Here is an 18,944-nt window from a genome sequence, read left to right as displayed (position 1 = left end):
AAGGAACTGAGGCACAGAGACCCTGAGTAACTTATCCAAGGTCAAGCAGCTAGTAAATGGCAGACAGTGCTAAACTCAAGTCTGTCTAGATCCCAAACCCATGCAAATGGCACCCTACTGCCCTGTCGTGGCTCACGAGAAGAGATGTCACGTTCAGGAAGGTTGAAATGTGAGAGAGTTTATGTTCAGGACAGCAATTGGTTAAGGCATCAGTAAGGGATTGCCATTTGAGCTGGACCTTGAGAGATGCAAAGGAAGGATGAAAAGACAGGTAATAAAGCAGGACGGGGACAAAGCAAAGTGGATCAGCCAGGAAGCCTCAGTTCTTCTCATTGTTGGCCTCACCCACTCTTGATACATGTCCTCAAACAAGACTGCTTGTGTGGGGATCCTAGAGAGCAGGCATTCTCAAGGCATGGAAGCAGACTCTGGCCAGTTGGTGAGAAACAGTGGTTTAAGTATACCTTACTCTTATGATAAAGAGCTTCCATGGCTTTCTAGAAGCCTATCTTAAACATGAGGTTGAGAATCAAATTATTCTTCGAAAGGATTTCCCTATAATATCTATTAAATGTACCTTTAATTTGTACCTTCCTTTTCTCCTTAGTAAAGCAGAATGATGTTTTCATATTGTAGGTGTTTAATAAATGTTTGATTAATTATATTAAAAGTAGATTTTTAAATGAGAAGAAAAATATATCAGATTATATTACTATTTTTCTCTGTTCTTCCAACCTTACAACTCATTGTTCTAAAATCAAATCTCCAAAATTTCGAATGACAGTAAGAGTTAAAGTGGTTTCTCTACTTTCCGTTAAGCACCAGCAGTTTTGTTGGAAAACAAATTGGAAACTTATCTCAGGTGTAGGACATGGGGCTGGGCCCTTCTCAAGGCCTGCAGTTTGGTTGCCAAAGCAGAAACAGCACAGTTATTTAAAGTCTTCCGTCCTCTTTGAACTGCTTGTTTAGAGGAATCGGGTGTTCAAGGCTCCCAGCTCTGGAGTCTGGGGAACACGAGGAGGTTTTGCTGGTAGTACATACATAGGCTGCTTGGAGTTCATATTTGGGCATTTCTGGAGCTTATGATTGCTTTACCAGCAACACGGATATCCTAGCTTTTCAGATCCCGAGCCAGGGAGCCACCCACTTGGCCGTGAAAGCAAATTTCAAATGCACTTCTGTATGGGACATCACATATGCCTCCACATGTAGCATAACCATTCTCTGAACTCTGGACTCAAGTTGTTACTGCACAAGTTCATATATATTCCCATCATTTATCTCAGTGTTTTCAATTTTAAGACACTAAGGGTGGCTTTCATTTTATTTCATTTTATTTTTACTTCAACAGCCACCCAATAAAAGAGTCAAGTAAGACCTAAAAGCCTGGAATTATCCAGATGCTAATAAAGCGATACTAGCATCCTAGGTCCTAGATGAAAGATATACCCCTAGCATTGATAATCTACTTTTTATGGAGATCCACTGCTGACTTTAACTGGTTTTAACTCTTTTTCTCGGTAATTTTGAAAAGAAATAAATATCAAATTTTTAAGTTTTAATGAGCAAAGTATTGTCTTAGTGAGTAAAGTATATAAATGATTGAATTCCCTTATGTATGGGACACCTAGAGTACATTTTCACATATAGCCCAGCATCTGAAGGCAGAGTGCGGGCTTCTTGCCTTAGCTGTGATGCTTTTTCCCAAGGCTGGGGCAGCTGTGGATGAAGACATCAATAACCACGTGAATGCCAGGAGTTTATCCACAGCCATAAATATTAAACTTTATTTTAGATAACCTATTTGTGATAACCTATAGTGCTTCATATGAAAATTTCAGTTTGTATGCTGAACCAGCTGAGAAATGCATCACAAGAACGATTTTAGACGTTTAGACCTTGCATCTTCTCCCAGTATCTTGTCCCTTCTCCGAGATCTGGCAATGAACATCTGCTGGTATTTTGTGCTGACTGGGATCCATGTTTTATGCTGTTCTTAAACCAAGCTACAGCTTCTATGTGGAGCAAAGGGAGACATTCAAGAAGCACTTAACGTTCAGAGGGAAATAGCTGAACACCATAAACTACCCTTCCCCAGAAACAAAGATTAATGAAAATCTGTCACACCAGGTGAGGGAGGTCTTAGTTTCAAGTCAGGAGAGGAAAAGAGAGTTGTGTGTCTTTGGAATTTGTCAGAAACCATAGGAAGGTGTTCTGGAAGAAATACATCTCTCTGCCACATCTGTCTGTCAAATCAGGGAGACAAGCCCCTGAACAGTCACTATTTCACAGGCATAGGTAAACTCATTTCCCACAACTTACAAGTACAACACCAATCCCAGATGTGAGCGATTGAGAAACACTGATTATTGGCAAGATTCATACATTAAGGATAAAAAACTTCTAAAGCACTTGAGTTTGCCCACAGAACTTTTCCATTATTTGGATTTCTTAAGACTAAATATAGAACATGAAACACAAATAGTTCAGAAGTTACTTATTTTTGTTGTTATTCCAAATAAATTAGAAGTTTTGTTTTGGCCTATTTTCAGTATTGTTTCACTGTTGCTACATCCATTATAAGGAAACACATGCCACCTTCCCCACTATTAATCTCTAGGACACTATTTCTCAACTACACAAAGGAACTAAGTTAGTTTTTTAAAGGAAAAAAATTGGCAATGAAAACTCACCTTCCTAATCTTATAAAATAGCGTAGGCTATTTTATAAGCCTTCTCAGGTTAAACAGGATAAAACTCAGATCACTGATGAGAAGGCCACTGGGTCAATTTTCACGTGTGTGTAGAGTCAGAAAAGAAAGATCTCCCCATGGTCATTCCATAGTGGCAGCCAGGATCAAACTGGTATGCAGATCCAGTGAAGCTGTACTTCTTAGAATAAGGTGAAGGGTACCGGATCACCGTTCCCCCAAAATTTCTCCCTTCTGGTCTCTCTTGGGGCCCAAAATATTGACATTAGCACACTAGGCCTTTTGACCTATGATGCACATTGATTTGATAAATACTCACTGAATAACAACTATGCATCAGACACTGCTAGCTGCTAGACGGGGAAGTGTCCTCGAAGAACAAATAAGAACTAAAAGATTAGAGAAGAAGGAAGAACTTCCGTCTGTAGTGACCTGAGGGGATGACATGCTGGCAAACAGGGATTTTCCAGATAAATATAGGCAGAGGAAAGTCTGAGAGAAGAGATTTGTGAAAGTCCATGGGAGGATGGAATAAATAATGAGACCAGGTCATGAAAGCCTTAATATCAGATGATAAATTAAGGGCTGAATATTCTGGAGCAAGTGGAGATCAGAGTTGTGTGTAAGGAAGACAAATGTGGGGAAAATGCAGAATGGAACGAATGGACAGGAATTAGAGGTAAGAAGAGCAGTTAAGAGGTTACCATAAAAATCTACCAGAAAGACAGGAGGGATGGAGGGCGGGAGAACACCCAGCTAGGGTCGTGACAAGTAACAGAAAGGAAGAGACGGTTGTGATGATATGGTGGGATAAAGAATGATAGAAGGAGGTCTTAAACAGCAAAGAGACCATACAGTCAGTTTTAGACATGCCAAGCTGGAGGTGCTGGCAGAACACCCCAAAGAAAATGGACCATCTGACTGTCAGATAGAAATAAGAACCCAGAGCCCAGCATAGCTGATAACAAGGTGGAGCCAAAAGGAGAAGCCAGTGAGTCAGGTTCAAGGAGAGGGTGCTTCATCCTGAAGTCTCCTAAAGTCTCCCACTTCTGAAACAAAAAAAAACCCTAGAAGGAACTCATTGAAGCTAGTGCTAGCCATTAGCATAAACTCCTACAGCTCTGCAGAGGGTCTAGGCAGTAACTCCTTGAGTGACATAGCCTTAAAGAAAGAAAGCTGAGTCCAAGCCTAGATACCTGCTAAGGAAAAGCAGGATGAGTGGGTGGACCAGGGTGTATGGATAGCATGAGGATACAGTGATGTCCTAGGGCACATCAGGGTCTAGGGTGGATACAGTCAGAGCCTAGGGTGGGAGTGAGGCAGAGAAATCTCCCTACAGAGGTGGGAAGAGCTGCTCCACAGTTCTGTTCCCAGCCCAGCTGGTTGGGGGATGGACCTGTATGTCCTCAAATGTGCTATGGGAATATGTCATAGACAAAGATCAGGTACCTTGAAAGCACCTTGAAAACTGTCGCTCACTATACAGATCCTAGTTGTGGTTTATTTGTGTAATGTGCCCCGTAAGCCCTGAGAACTTAAAGAAAACAGGCAGTCCTATGTTCTGTGAGCTGCTTTATAGGAACAGAAGGGATGAGCAGGTACTTTCCTCCCTACCCCTGTCTTTTTTAAGGAGAACTGTTTTTTCCTTCCTTTAGTGGAAAATGGTGTCTTTTTTTCCTCCCCTGCCAATCTGATTGTCCACCTATTTTTCCCTCTAGCCCACTTTCCCTATTTGCATTATTAGACCAACTAGAAAAAAACAAAACTGATCCTCCCCAGCCCTAGGCCGGAGAGCACTTTTGCACAAAGACCTTCTGTACTTCTGAGCTGGTCCACAATGAGCAAGACCCAGCCTGAAGGATAGCAGTGTCCCCACAGTGCTGGTGGAGGGGACAGGAGCACCAGATGGGGTGTGACAGAGAAGAAGAGGCCTCTCTGGTGTGGCGAGGGAACAGGACAATGCCTCTCAACACTTGATAGCATTTGTGTTGTTGTTGTTGTTGTTTTGTCTAATTCAATTCTTTATCCCATAACACCTTACACAGTGCTTGTGATATAACAGGTCTTTAATAACTATTCGTCAAATCAGTGAAAAAGAAAGAGGAAATAAGTAGGAGGGAATCCTGAACCTAACCTGCAGTTTTCTGCTAGTGACAGATGATCCCAGTTGACTAAGAGAACCCAATTTAATGGTGTGAGTCACCAGTACCAACATGAAGTTGTCCTTTCCCCTGAAATATCAGTGGACACTAGAAAGTTGTGTGCCATGAAGACCTATTCAAAGTGCTTAGAGTAAGAAGGGTGAGCTTAGTAAAGAAACCTTTTGTTAAAAAGAAAAATACCATCAAACACTAGTGTGGTAAACAGTAAGCACTCCATGTATGTATTTTGTATGTCTAGATTTTTTTTAAATTGGAGATTTTATAAGATGAATTCTTCACTATCACAATGGATTTCATCTTTATGCCATTTATATATTTTTTTTATGTTTTAGGTCCTCCTGGCCCTAGGGGTCCGAAAGGTGACAGAGGACAGCAGGGCCCCCCTGGTCCCACTGGCAACAAGGGACAGAAAGGAGAGAAGGGGGAGCCTGGTCCACCCGGCCCTGCTGGTGAGAGGGGCCCAATAGGGCCAGTCGGTCCCCCTGGAGAGCGTGGCAGCAAAGGCTCCAAAGGCTCACAGGGCCCCAAAGGCTCCCGTGGGTCCCCGGGGAAACCTGGCCCTCAGGGACCCAATGGGGACCCAGGCCCACCAGGCCCACCAGGCAAGGATGGACTCCCCGGCCCCCAGGGCCCTCCTGGCTTCCAGGGACTGCAAGGCACTGTTGGGGAGCCCGGGGTGCCTGGACCACGGGGGCTGCCAGGCTTGCCTGGGGTACCAGGCATGCCAGGCCCCAAGGGTCCCCCTGGTCCCCCAGGCCCATCGGGAGCAGCAGTACCCCTGGCCCTGCAGAATGAGCCAACCACAGCACCAGAGGCCAATGGTAAGTCTGATCTCTCCCTCCCTTGCACCAGGGGACAGGGGAGGTGTATGTGCTGATGGTCCAGCCCCCAGTGTACAGCCCCAGGCTCCTCCCATACCTATTATATTTGGCAGTAAAGACATCATGTGGGGGCAGGTACAAGGCCCCTCTTGCTCTCAGGCCATGTCATTCAGGCACGTTTCTCTAAACATGGTCAGGTTCTCTAGCACTTGTTTATTTAGCTGAGTCAGGCCCTCAGGGACAAATGTGCCCCCAGACATTTCCTTCAAGAAAGTCCAAAGCTAGCCATCCCCGACCTGTCTTGCCCTCGCTTTATGCCCTTAGTGAGGTTAGGCCTCCCTCAGTTAACATGCAGGTGGAACTTTGTTCCTGAAGGTCAGATTTCATTTCTTTCTGAGAAGGTATTATGGTGACTTCCAGTCCTTTTATAATTAAACCTTTGGTAAAACCAAAGGTTTGCAACCAAACCTATTTCTCTCTTTGACCCACACCCGGTTCCATTTGATTTCCTTCAGTACGATTCGGGTCATTTTTGCTGTTCTGTGAGCCCAATATGGTTGTGGGTTTCCCCATCTAGTCCGTAGGTTCCATGTGATTCCAGACTGATGTTGCACATCTGTGCGCTGCCTTTGGTTGTCGTTTCTGTTATCTCTGTCATTGTAAAGACTAATCCAGACACAGGAACAAAGACCCAGTGCAGCTATTTTCCAGATTATGTAGTTGTCACTACTATGTACTCTGCAGTCCACGTCCTGGTACTGGTCTTTGCCCCCAGCATGTCCGTGAACGTCAGTCGTGGGCTCTGCACACGGGTACTGGGGCCGCTCCTGGCCTGCAAGGGAAGCGGGGCCATAGCTGTGGCCTCTTAAAAACAGCTGAGGAAAAGCATAGTGCTTTTCGTGTTTTGTTTTATTTTTGATCAATATTATAAACCTTTGCATTCCTAGGCTGCCCGCCTCACTGGAAGAACTTCACAGACAAATGCTACTATTTTTCGGTTAAGAAAGAAATTTTTGAGGATGCAAAACTTTTCTGTGAAGACAAGTCTTCACATCTCGTTTTCATAAACACGAGAGAAGAACAGGTATGTCTGCAGCATACTTAGAGTTGGGGAAAACTATAATTTAAGGATAGTTTACATCTGGAAATTGCATGCTTACTGGGGAGTCAAAGACATCAAGAATTCATGGTCACATAAACACAGAAAGCTACATTATGGAGATTTGGGCTTTATACCGAGACAAGCATTCCTGGCATGGGAATTATGTCCTCTTGCTTCCACTTGGAAGATATTCCCTGGAGAGGTGTGGCTCCTCCCAGTGGCTGTCAAGAGAGCAGTAACTTGGAAGCTGCAGGCTGGCACCAGGCACCTGCAGAGAGAAGTAAAGAGGCATGAGTGGAGTGCCTCTGCAGGGGTGGAGTGGGAGATCAGACATGTGGCCTCAGCAGAGTCAGGAAGAGCAGAGGCGGCCATGGGGACAGCCCATACACAATAACAATGGTGACCACTCACTAGGCACTTCCTGTGTGCCAGGCACCTTATGAGGCATTTTCTCCATTAAACCTCACAACAACCCTAGAACCAATGGGTATTATTATCCCTGTTTTACTAATTAAGAAAACTGAGGCCCCGGAAGGTTTTAATGATTTATTCATGGGACAGCAAGTAAATGCAGAGCTGAGGCTGAAAGTGAAGTCCATCTAGCAACAATGCCAGTGCTCTTTATTTGGTGCCACACTGTTCCAGTGGCCTCCTTCCTTCTCCCTAAGTATCTCCAGCAAACACAATCCTAAAAACAGATGCTTCCCACAGTAACTGACTGGGAGACTGGGAATGAGCGTACAATCAGGTAGGTACCTGCACTTTAGAATACACAGAGCTGTGTCCAACCCAGCTCAGCCACTTATCATCTTTATTACATAGGTTGTTGTAAGGCTTAAGGACGCTACATGTAACACACTGGCCATGGCACCTGGTCCAGAGGAAGAGCTCAGTTATGCCATGGCTGTTACTATCATTAGAACATGGGGAGGACAGGCGATAGGAGGGGATGGAGCCTAGTGGAGTTCATTGAGTGGTCTGGGTAATTTCAAGGAGGTAGAGCATCATTGAAATATCACTTGTAAGTTTGTAAGAGGAAAAAATGTCAGAGCCCCCAAAACAGTACAAAAGAAAACAAGTACATAAAAAAAGAACACAGCAATAGCAGTGTACATGTTCTGACAAATATCCTCTTTTAATTTGTCCTGTTTTTGTAAATGCGGGGGGCAGTGGGGAAGCCCACCAGACATCTGTTCCAAGAAATAATAATGCACCGTCTGTGGTTTATTTTCCAGCAATGGATAAAAAAGCAGATGGTAGGGAGAGATAGCCACTGGATTGGCCTGACGGACTTGGAGCATGAAAGCGAATGGAAGTGGCTGGATGGGACATCTCCAGAGTATAAGTTAGTACTCAGAAACCTCCAGACTCTTGCTGTTCTGTTTTTCACCTCTTGCCTGACTCCCTACAGTTTCTTCCTTAACGACCTTATGTCCTAGACACGCCTCACACTGAGGTTCCTGGTACCAGTTGTATATTTCTATGTAGGGAAATTGTGGTTTGGACTCTACATGCTATGGAGTTTTTCTTTTTTCTTTTCATAGAGTAAATTTTTTTTTTTTCATTTCTGTGAAAAACAAAACAAAACATCAGGCTCATAAAACCACACAGTATGATACTTGTGGCCGCAACGTTCTCTTTAAATGCTACTATGCAGAAGAAGGAAGCCCAGACGACCTCAGGCATGTTCAGATTTCACCCCGGCCATATGTCTGACAAGGGCCGGGGAGCTCCCTTCAGGATAACGCCATCCATGCCCCTGACCCAGTTGGGCTAGAGCATGATTATGAACCACAAGTTTATGACTCTCCTATACACGGGAAGTTCAAGTGCAACACGACAGAGGCCTTTGTGGGATAACCATCTCCTAAAAGTTTGAGGATTCCCATGTGCCGTCTGATGTGACCTGAGTTCTCTAAAGGCAGCAACAAAGAATAGAAGCATGTCACAGACCCTCTCAGAGCTCCTAGGGGCACAGAAGTCTCCGTGGGCCTCCTTCTACCCCGGGTGTCCACCGTCCCTAATCTTACCCTAGGCTCTGAAGACGACTAAATTGTACTAATGTAAATTTCATTTCTTCTAATTCCTGCTTTCCCTTGAATGAGTGTGAAAATATGCAACAAACTGTATCAAATGGAGCAGAATTTATAAAAACCCACCTCTGAATCCTTTCCTTTGCTGGAGACAGAGAAGGCAGGCCCTGCAGAAGTGCCAGTAGGTATGAGGGCATCTTGGCTTCGGGACCACGTCCCAAGCATGGAGGAGACCATAGCATACATGGCACCAGGAGAGGAGAAGGCAAGTGTTTCAAGTTTCAGATGGTGTCATGGCATTGAGGCCGGACCTGTAGCAGTCAAGGAGCAGGAGTGGGTCAAAGGCGGTAGAGGGAGGGGCCAGACAGAATTTAAATGTTTCTCTGTGTGTATATACAGGCACATCAGTTGACAAACAGGCTTCTCTATACTTTTAAATCCTCCAAGTGAAAAGCATGATTAGAGGATATAGAAGGACCAAAATAAGGTCATTTAAAAAAAAAAAAAAAAAGACCAAAAGTCAAGGTAGAACATTTGAAGATTTTAGGTCTGCTGAAGTTGAGCCTCAGATTGGCCCTAGGGCAAATGAAGATCTGCCTGCTGGCCTGACAGATATCCTGTCTACTCCCTCTGCACCTGTCCTTTGGGAGAAGAAGCAACACCACACGCTGGCCCTCGTGTCCCTTGGGAATTCGGCTGTCAGCCAGAGGAGAGTGCCCACCACAGCAGAGGTATGCTTCAGGAGACTCAACACAGTTGTGAGAGTTGGCATCTAAAATTGGAGCAGTGGAGGACTGGAGGTAAGGATGGGAGGCAGAGATGATTAAAGGATAAGATAAACCTGTGACTTCGACAGTCAAGAGTGCCAAAATCTTTTTCTTAAGGGAGTCAGGTGGAGAACTAAAAAAGTCTCCTCCACTTTTCTCACAGCCATAAATGCAAAAAAGGTCTGGGTCAGACTCACTAAGAAATTCAATCTTAAGCCTTCCTCCAAGAAAAAAATGGATTGGTCCATATGGAACGGATTGAGGAAAAACATTACTATCTATGCCAGCTCTCCCAAGGTGGAACTTTTCTCCTTTTCCCCGGATGCAGCAAGAATTATATGATTTGGAAGAAGAGCACCAGCGTTGGTACCTGGGTCCTGAGAAGGATTACATCACCAGACACCTTCTGGGGACTCTGTCCCCAGCCACAGCCACCCTGAAGCCTCCTTCGAGCTTTGGCTTCTGCCTCCCAGCTGCAGTACAGATTGTGCTTCTCATTTTCTACCCAAAGGAATACATATACATGTAAAAACCCCCAGGATCAAATTTTAAAAGAAGAATAAATTAGGCAGACATATTCGAGGCCTCAATAACTGAAGGCTAATTTAACTTGACATAGAATAATAAACATTGCACAAACTAGAAAGAGAGCCAGTGCAGCAAGGGGAGAGAGCATATGCCCTGGAGTTGATGGTCTGGGTTCCAGGCCTTGACCCAGCACTCAACAGCTGCATGACCTTGTGTGGGTTATTCAACCATGTGAAATCTCTGTGTCCTCATCTAGAAATGAATATTACAAAAGGACCTGTGTCAATATTGTGGATATTAAATGAAATTTTGTGTGTGTATGTTTATAAAGCATTTAGTACAGTGCTTGGCCCATGGGAAGTACTCAAGAAATGCCATCTGCTAGTATTGGTATTAATACTGTTATTGTCATAATCCTAATTATTTTCATACTAATCAGTAATTATAGAAGAAATTACTCAGCATTTCTATATTATACAGTATCTTGATTGAAGTGACACACAGTATGTCTCAGTTCTCACAACAGGTTTGTAAAGAAGATGAACATTCTCTGCCATGGCCTAGGATAGGGATTGGGTGTCAGGTTCTTAGGGTTCTCCCACCACTGTAAATCTCCACATATATTTAGGCTTAACTTTACCCTCCTCTTTGCTGCTGTGGCCACCAAGCACTGGCTCATCCGCTTCTGTTTGTCCACCACAGATTTCCTCTTACCTGTTTTACACACACACGCGCACACACACACACACACATAAGCCTTTTTGAAATTGTTTCAGGGCTTTGCAGTTACCACTAAAGAGGAAATAGACAAGAGGAAAAAATGCGCTCTCCTCTCCCTCTTGAAACCTCTCCATTTTTTTATGGTGACATCCGGTTGAGAAAGACAGCTCTGGAATAAACAGACAGAAAGGAACAGTAACATGGAATGCATATCGAAAACTTAAGGCACATGCAGACCTGAAATAAGGTTTATTTCCCATGAAACATGACCTGACCGATTGACTGTTAGGATCAGCTATTGTGGAAAAGGTCGGCATGAGAAACAATCTGTGATGTCTCAGAACAGCACCCAAAACAGGGTCCCAGATACTTTGGGTGCACACGTCAATAAAGGTCTAAAAGAGGGACTGAAGGGCTGATATACGTTGCCAAGGTTTTATTTACTAACCAAGAACATGGATTGTAAAAATCACCCATCAAAAAATCTCAGTTCTAAAAAACAAAAACAAACTTTATAATCCTTTTCAAGAAAAGACAACTGGCCATCATATATCCATTTTCACACACACACACACTGTCATTTTTCTCATTTCACCGCAGACTTATGAAAACTGAATTCCTGGCCAGCACCAGCCCCCTGACTGGAGACTGGGATCCACTGGTCCCCAGTCCTGTGATAACATTCAGTGAATTACCCTGGATCACCCACTGTGAGCTAGCCTCTGTGCTGGCCTGCAGGATATTTTCCAGTGTGTGTGGGCAGCAGTGCGAGTGAGATGTATTGTTGTTCTACTCATGTAAAAAAAAGTCTGATTTCCAGGACCACACCACAGTCAAGAAGACATACATACCAACCGTAAATGTGGACACAGCAAAAAGCGAGGCTTCAAAGGAGATTTCAACATTTTCTTCTCAGTAACTGATAGAACAAGTAGATAGAAAAACCAGGAAGGATATATTAAACACTACCAACTAGAGTTCATGCATGTTACAAAACATTCACCCAACAACTACAAATACACCTTTTCAAGTGCGTATGGTACGTTCACCAAGATAAACTATTTGCTGGGCCATCAAACAAGTGTCAGTAAATGTACGTAAAAGCAGTGGAATTATACAGAGTATGTTCTCTGACCAAAACAAAATTAGAAACCAAAATAACAAAAAAAGCTGTAAAATCTCCAAATATTTGGAAATTAAAGGACACACTTCTAAATAAGAAATCACAAAGGAAATTTTCAAATGTTTCAAAGAAAATGAAAACACTACGTATCAAATTTTGGAGGATGCAGCTGAATTAGTGTTTAGAAGGGCATTTATAGCTTTAGAATGCTTCTATTAGAAATAATTTTTAAGTTGAAAATCAGTGATCTAAGCTTCTACTTTCTGAAGATAGAAGAAGAGCAAATTAATCCCAAAGTAGAAGGAAGGAAACCATAATGATTGGAAAGCAATGAAATAGAAAACAGACAAACTAGAGAGGATCAGTGAAACCAAGAGTATGTCAAAACTAATCTTTGTACTCTTGATGGAATAACACTTAGTAAAGATCGTCACTATTAATGGAGGCTGTCTGTTAGTACAAAGGATTCACACACAAGTGGGAAGCATAGAGTCTAACCATTTGCTCAGCACAACTGTAAGGTAGCCTTTTAAGGCCTTCCCACTCCGCTTGCAGTTGCCCACCTTAGATCACCAGAGATGAGATATTGTTCCTGAGAGTTAACCAAGACACACTTGAATATTCTTTATTCTTCTCAGCTACTTCTTGGTCCCCAGCACAGGATATCACTTTGTGGGAGTATGCTGCCAAGTTATGAGTAACAGCTTTCATCTCTACATCACAAAGGTAAAACATGGGTTGCCTTTCTGTCCACGCAGGCTGCTCTAGATAATATTACATGTGGTTTTAGAATATGGAGGTATAGGATGGTGGGGACCCTCAGCATCATCTAATTCAATAATAACTTACTCTGGTCCATGCTTCATGTTTCTTTCAGAGTGGCACTGGCTTAGGCCGCTAGAGAGAAATCTTCCACTGTACAGACCCCTAGAGTGGGAGAAAATTCTACAGCAAAGAAACACTTCTCACTAGTCTGTAAATGCCTTTTATCTACATATTAGGCAGGTCTTCTGTCAGAAATCTTATTTATGCAATTTCCCAATTAACTTAGAGATAAAGAATATCAAATGTCCCATCATTATTCATTCAGGAATCACAGACCTCAAATTCGGTAAACAGAATTGGAATAGAGCAGAAATAAACAAAATGTACACCAAGAACAGCAAACTGCTCAGGCATCACTGACATTTGCAGGGGGCGTTCTGCAGGGTGGACAGAAATACACAAAAAAGCATCCATATGAAAGTAAACTAACTTCATCTCTCTCTTCATTTCTCTGAAAAGAAATATCAGGCATCATTGTGGAAGTCTGATTTTTTAATTCACTTGTTTCTTGACTGTTATGTAAGTTCTGTGAGGGCTGGGACTCTGTTCTCTGCACTGCTGTGTTGCCATCACCTAGAATTGTCTCTGGCCTGTAGTAGGTGCTCTGTGAATATCTGTTGCATGAAAGTGTGAATGAATGACTATTTCTAGCACTCCCTCCTAAGTAGCATCCCATTTTTACTTTCATCAGTTGGCAGTTTCATCTAAATTATCTTTTCATCACTACATTTATTTAAGTGAGGTCACTTTTCATTTTTAAAAAATCCAAAAAAAATACATTCAGTGTGGGGGAGTCCATTCTACCTTGTTGCCCCACTCTTTAACTGTAAATTTCAACTGTACTTTTGTACTGCCCTCTAATTTTGCTGGTTTTATTTCAAAAGATGTAGGGCAATATGAGCTCTATCCTCAGGTAGTCCTAGGATACCCCATGGCAGATGGAGTAATGAGTTATAGTTTATGGGAAGTACATCTGGCTGCATATGTTCTTTTGGACCCTCCATGTGAGGCAAACTTGTCCTCTCAGGCAGTAACCACAGGCTTCTGTGCAAGACCTGCTTCTTAGAGAAAATTTAGCTTTCCAGTTTTGAGTCTTACAAACACATTTAATTTATTGCATGGAGACAGAATCAAGAACAGCGAACCCTGGCAAAGTGGTGATTTAAGCAGCAGCATCCAAGTTAACCAGCCCCAAGTGAATTCATCCTAAAAGAAACTTGTTTTTGAGAATCTCTCTTCCAAAAAAGGCAATGAAATCTATGTCATTTTCAGCAAGATTAAATTACTATTTCATTCTAAAGCAATCAACTTTCTACAACTTAGCCAGACAACCATAACCAGTGTTTGTACTTGTAGGTTCTTGTAAATGTATATCGAGGGTCTCTCACTTTCTCTGCCTGACTCTAACCTGTTAGAGAAGCAAGGTATCGAAATGTACGATGATCCTTCTGGGTTCTCACAAGATTGTGTGTGTGTGTGTGATATGTCCTCAGAGTGCATAAATATTCACACACAAACATTTACACACTTGCCCAGAAGTCAGCATTTTCATTCATCTAACTGTGTCGAAGAATTTACTCCCTCAGCACTGTGATGAAGCAGCTCAATAATTGATTTCATTGTGACAAAGATAACAAGCATATAGGGAGATGCTGCAGGCATACCAGTTCCTGCATGTGGTCAGTTCCAGACCACTGCAGTAAAGTATCACAGTAAAGCGAGTCATAATCTTTTTGTTGGTGGAGAGTCTTGCCTTCAGTTTGTAAAAAACACAACATCTGTGAAGCGTAATAAAGCATAGCGCAATAAAACAAGGTATGGCTATACTCTGCAAAACAGCTGATCTTATTCTGAATAGGAGTATGCCTGGATTTTTAAACAGTGTATTTTCATTCCAGGATAAATAACATGCTTCAGTTTTGTTTTTCATCTTTCTCTGCTGCTCTCAGGTAAAGAAAACTTCTGCGTGACTTTGAAAATAACACTCAATTTCTGTTTTGTTAAAAGAAATTGGAAAGCTGGACAGCCAGATAACTGGGGCCATGGCCATGGGCCAGGAGAAGACTGTGCTGGGCTGATTTATGCTGGGCAGTGGAACGATTTCCAGTGTGAAGACATCAATAACTTCATATGCGAAAAAGACAGGGAAACAGGTAAGTAGTATAAGAGATTTAAGAGGGACTTGCAGAACTTATATCCTATTACAGGGTAAGAGGGCTCTGAATACAGACTCTGTAATTGGATTCCAGTCTTAGTTCTTCCACTTACTAGTTGGGCAGGTTGTTAACTTCAGGGGAATAATAATAGCATCCTCTTAGTGGAGTCGTTGTGAAGACATAATAATAAATGTGCAAAATATATAGGAAGTACTCAGTAAATGTTAGACTAACTGGCCTAGGTCATTACTTTATAATATTGCCAGTCAGTTGTTCTTTAACATGTGGCACCAATGTTTTATCTTTTTCATAGAGTTCCATACACAGAATTCAGGTAGCCAAGCCTTTAGTTCCACATTTATTTACTGAGCAATTACTATGGGCCAGATGCTGTGCTAGATAATGAAAGGATGCAGTCTGTGCCCCCTTATAAGTTAATAAGCCAAAGAGGCTTTAGAGATTTATTTTCATTTCAAAATATACTTATTTAATGCTTCATTTAATATATAACTCTCTTTGGAATGTAGTCTCTTAGTTTTCTTCATCAGAACTAGATTTAAAAGTAGTATATGGTAGAAGTAGGAAGAAATGGGGAGTGAATGCCAGTAGGTATGGGATTTCTTTTGGGGGACAATGAAAGTGTTCTAAAATATAATTAGGTAGTTCTAAATTGTGCAACTTTGGGAATATTATAAAAACCAATGAATTGTATACTTTAGATGGGCAAATGATATGATACGTGAACATCTTATAGAGCCTTTATTTAAAAAGTTGGTGGGAGACCTGGAGGGCAGGCCCTATCTTTGCACTCTCCCTCTGCCAGTCTTCAGAGCACCAGCACCTTTTTAGAGGGGCACTTTTACACACATCTAGTGTGCCCTTTTTTTTTGTATCCGCTGCCCAGAGTATACGCCTTGATTACCTAACTCTAGTGGCCAGCAGCACTTATATTTTTGAGTCTCATGGGACTGTAACAAATGAAGAGACAGTTCTTGGTTGGCTACCCCAAGGCATAGCACACAGCAGACTGAAACAAACCCCTAGTCTTTCTGTGAAAGAGGCCTATTTGATTGTCCTGGAGCTTCAGCAAGAGGGACAGACTTCAAGTTTGGACACATCTAGGGGACTACTCAGGCCAGTGGACACCATCTTTGCACTCTTCCTCTGCCTCACTCCAGGTCATTGGCGTCTCCCAGAAAGGTGCTTGACACTCATTTGGTGCCCTGATCTTTGTAACGACTGCTTGGGAGACACTTCTGGGTTGGCCAGCTCTGGTGGCCAGTGGAACAGACTCTTGTGGTCCCATAGCATTGTATATATTCACATATTTTAAAAGCTGCTGCCTGAGGATGTGGCTTCCAATCAGCCTAAATCCAGGTGTTGACTGGGATCCTCCCCTTCAGGACACTGACAAGTCTTGGAACACCCTCAACTACTGGGAGCCACTAAATATAAAATAGGCTGCTTGGACAATCACAAGAGCTAAGGCATGGTTGAATGATAAGGTTCATCTCCGAAACAACGCTGCTCCCTCAAGACAGGGAGAGGTGGCTCTTTCATCTAATGCATAGAAACCAACACAGAGAATCAAAGAAAATGAAGGATATGTGTTTCAAACAGAAGGACAAGATAAAACCACAAAAAGCCCTTAATGAAATGGAGATAAATAATTTTCTTGACAAAAAGTTCAAAATAGCAGTCATAAAGATGCACACCAAACTTGGGAGAAGAATAGATGAACAATGAGAGAACTTCAACAAAGAAACAGAAAATATAAGAAAGTACCAAATAGGAGTCACAGAGCTAAAGAATACAATAACTGCACTGAAATATATACTAGTGGGATTCAACAGTATACTAGATGAAGCAGAAAAGGATCCATGAGCTCACAAAGAGGACAGCAGAACTCACCTAATCAATCAGCAAAAAGAAAAAAAAGTTTTTAAAAAGTGAAAATAGCTTAACGGACTTATGAAATATCAAGTGGGAGTAACATCAGAAACATGGTGGAGTGAGAGACATCCCCAGATCTCTCCCCTTGAAACAACAATAAGCTGATCATCTAAAACGCAAAAAACACCCATCCTGCACACAAGCATGTCTGAGTAGGGGATCTGCGAATAAGCACTACCTTGGGTCAGAACCCCAGGAGTTGGGCGGTAGACTGGGAGAAACACAGAAGCTGCCTCTCGCAGCTGCAGCTGCAGGAGGAGGGGGAGGGAAAAAGGTGCAGCAGTTTCCCTGAACAGCCCTGCCTGAGAGAGCCAAGAGCTCCACTCAGCAGCAGTTCCGAGGAATCAGGACAGGAAGCAGATAAGTGGGGACGGCAGAGAAGCAACATCTGATTATCACTAGCCATGGTTGCAAAACAGAAGGCTGAGCTGCAGTCCCCATCCCCCAACCCAGAGGGCCTCTCTCCCCTGTCCTCCAAGACGAATACTGCATAGCCCCAGGAAAATCTCAGCAAATGCTATCAAAACTGCCACTAACACTGACAGGGACTGAGACTGAGGGTAGCAAGTGTGATTGAATATTTATAAGAAAAAAAGGCATTATGAAGACTTTATATAAAGCAGAGATCCAAGAGGCTTAGACGCCACCTACTAGAAACCAAAAGTAAACTGCCTTCTTAGTGACAGGCTAAAGACAGACATTTATATAATAAATCTTCCTGGAAAAAAGGCAGAAGACACTTCTTTTAATGTTCAGGTGGAGAAATAGGCCACTAAACACCATGAACAACCAAGGTGACAAGGCAGCTCTGAAAGAAAGAGAAAAATCTCCAGAAAATAAGTGTAAAGACATAGAAATATGCAACTTAAATGACAGAGAATTCAGGATAGTACTTCTGAAAAAACTCAATGAGATCCGAAACGAATCATATCAACAATTTCAGAAATTGAAAAAACACCTAGACCAGCAGAATGAATTTTTTAGCAAGGAAACTAAAAACTTAAAAAGAACCAAATAGAACTTCTGGAGATGAAGAACACACTGAAAGAGATGAAGAATGAAAAAGCAAGCTTGGGAAATAGAGTCGACCAAATGGAGAAAAGGATAAGTGATATCAAAGACAAAAATAAGTGATATAAAAGACAAAAATCTAGAAATATATCAGAAGAAAAAAGAAAAACTGAAGAATGAAAAATAATGAAAGAGAAATACAAGAACTAGCTGATACCATCAGGAAAGGAAACAAGAATAATGGTCATTCTTGAAGGAGAAGAAAAGCAGCAGGGATTAGAAAGCATTTTCAGACAAATAGTTGACGAGAATTTCCCAAATCTAAAGAATGAACTGGAAGTTGGAATTCAAGAAGTCAACAGAACACCCAATTATCTCAACCCAAAAAGGACTTCTCCAAGACATATTATATTAAAATTATCAAAAATCAATGACAGTATTCTCAGAGCAGCCAGGGAAAAGAAGACGGTGATTTATAAAGAAAAACCCATTAGATTATCGTCGGAATTCTCAGCACAAACCTTACAAGCCATAAAGGAGTGGAATCAAATATTCACACTATTAAATGAAAGGAACTACCAGCCAAGAGTAATGTATCCAGCAAAGCTCTCCTTTAGATCTGAAGGAGAAATAAAGACCTTTCCAGACATACGAAAGTTGAGGGAATTCTCCACTATGAGGCCTGCATTACAGGAAATACTGTAAGGGTTCAGCTCACCTAAAACAAAATGAAAAAATATATACATAACTATGTGTAAGGTGACAAGCAGGCAGACAGAAGCAGAGGAGTGCAACCCTCATTAAGAACAGGGCATTATCACCTGCAAAAGAATGAAACTAGACTGCTGTCTATCACCACACACAAAAATTAAGGACATGAATATAAGACCTGAAACAATAAAATGCATAGAAGAAAACATAGGAACTGAACTCAAGGACCTTGGACTTAAAGAGAATTTTATGAATTTGACCTCAAAGGCAAGGGGAGTAAAACAAAAATAAATGAATGGGACTACATCAAACTCAAAAGCT

At 42.1% G+C, this 18,944-nt stretch overlaps 1 protein-coding gene across 1 annotated transcript in view; it reads left to right on the top strand.

The window, feature by feature from the left end:
- Nucleotides 1–18,944, top strand: part of COLEC12 (collectin subfamily member 12) — a 168,748-nt gene that overhangs the window by 144,577 nt on the left and 5,227 nt on the right. Inside the window, exons 6-9 of the mRNA XM_011360493.2 lie at nucleotides 5,206–5,694; nucleotides 6,642–6,778; nucleotides 8,032–8,141; nucleotides 14,800–14,945. Coding sequence (XP_011358795.1) covers nucleotides 5,206–5,694; nucleotides 6,642–6,778; nucleotides 8,032–8,141; nucleotides 14,800–14,945 — 882 coding nt within the window. The remainder of the gene's footprint in view (nucleotides 1–5,205; nucleotides 5,695–6,641; nucleotides 6,779–8,031; nucleotides 8,142–14,799; nucleotides 14,946–18,944) is intronic.

The sequence above is a fragment of the Pteropus vampyrus genome, unplaced genomic scaffold (genome assembly GCF_000151845.1).
Source record: "Pteropus vampyrus isolate Shadow unplaced genomic scaffold, Pvam_2.0 Scaffold55, whole genome shotgun sequence".
In the NCBI taxonomy this organism is placed as follows: domain Eukaryota; kingdom Metazoa; phylum Chordata; class Mammalia; order Chiroptera; family Pteropodidae; genus Pteropus; species Pteropus vampyrus.
This window is presented reverse-complemented; position numbering and strand designations above follow the sequence as displayed.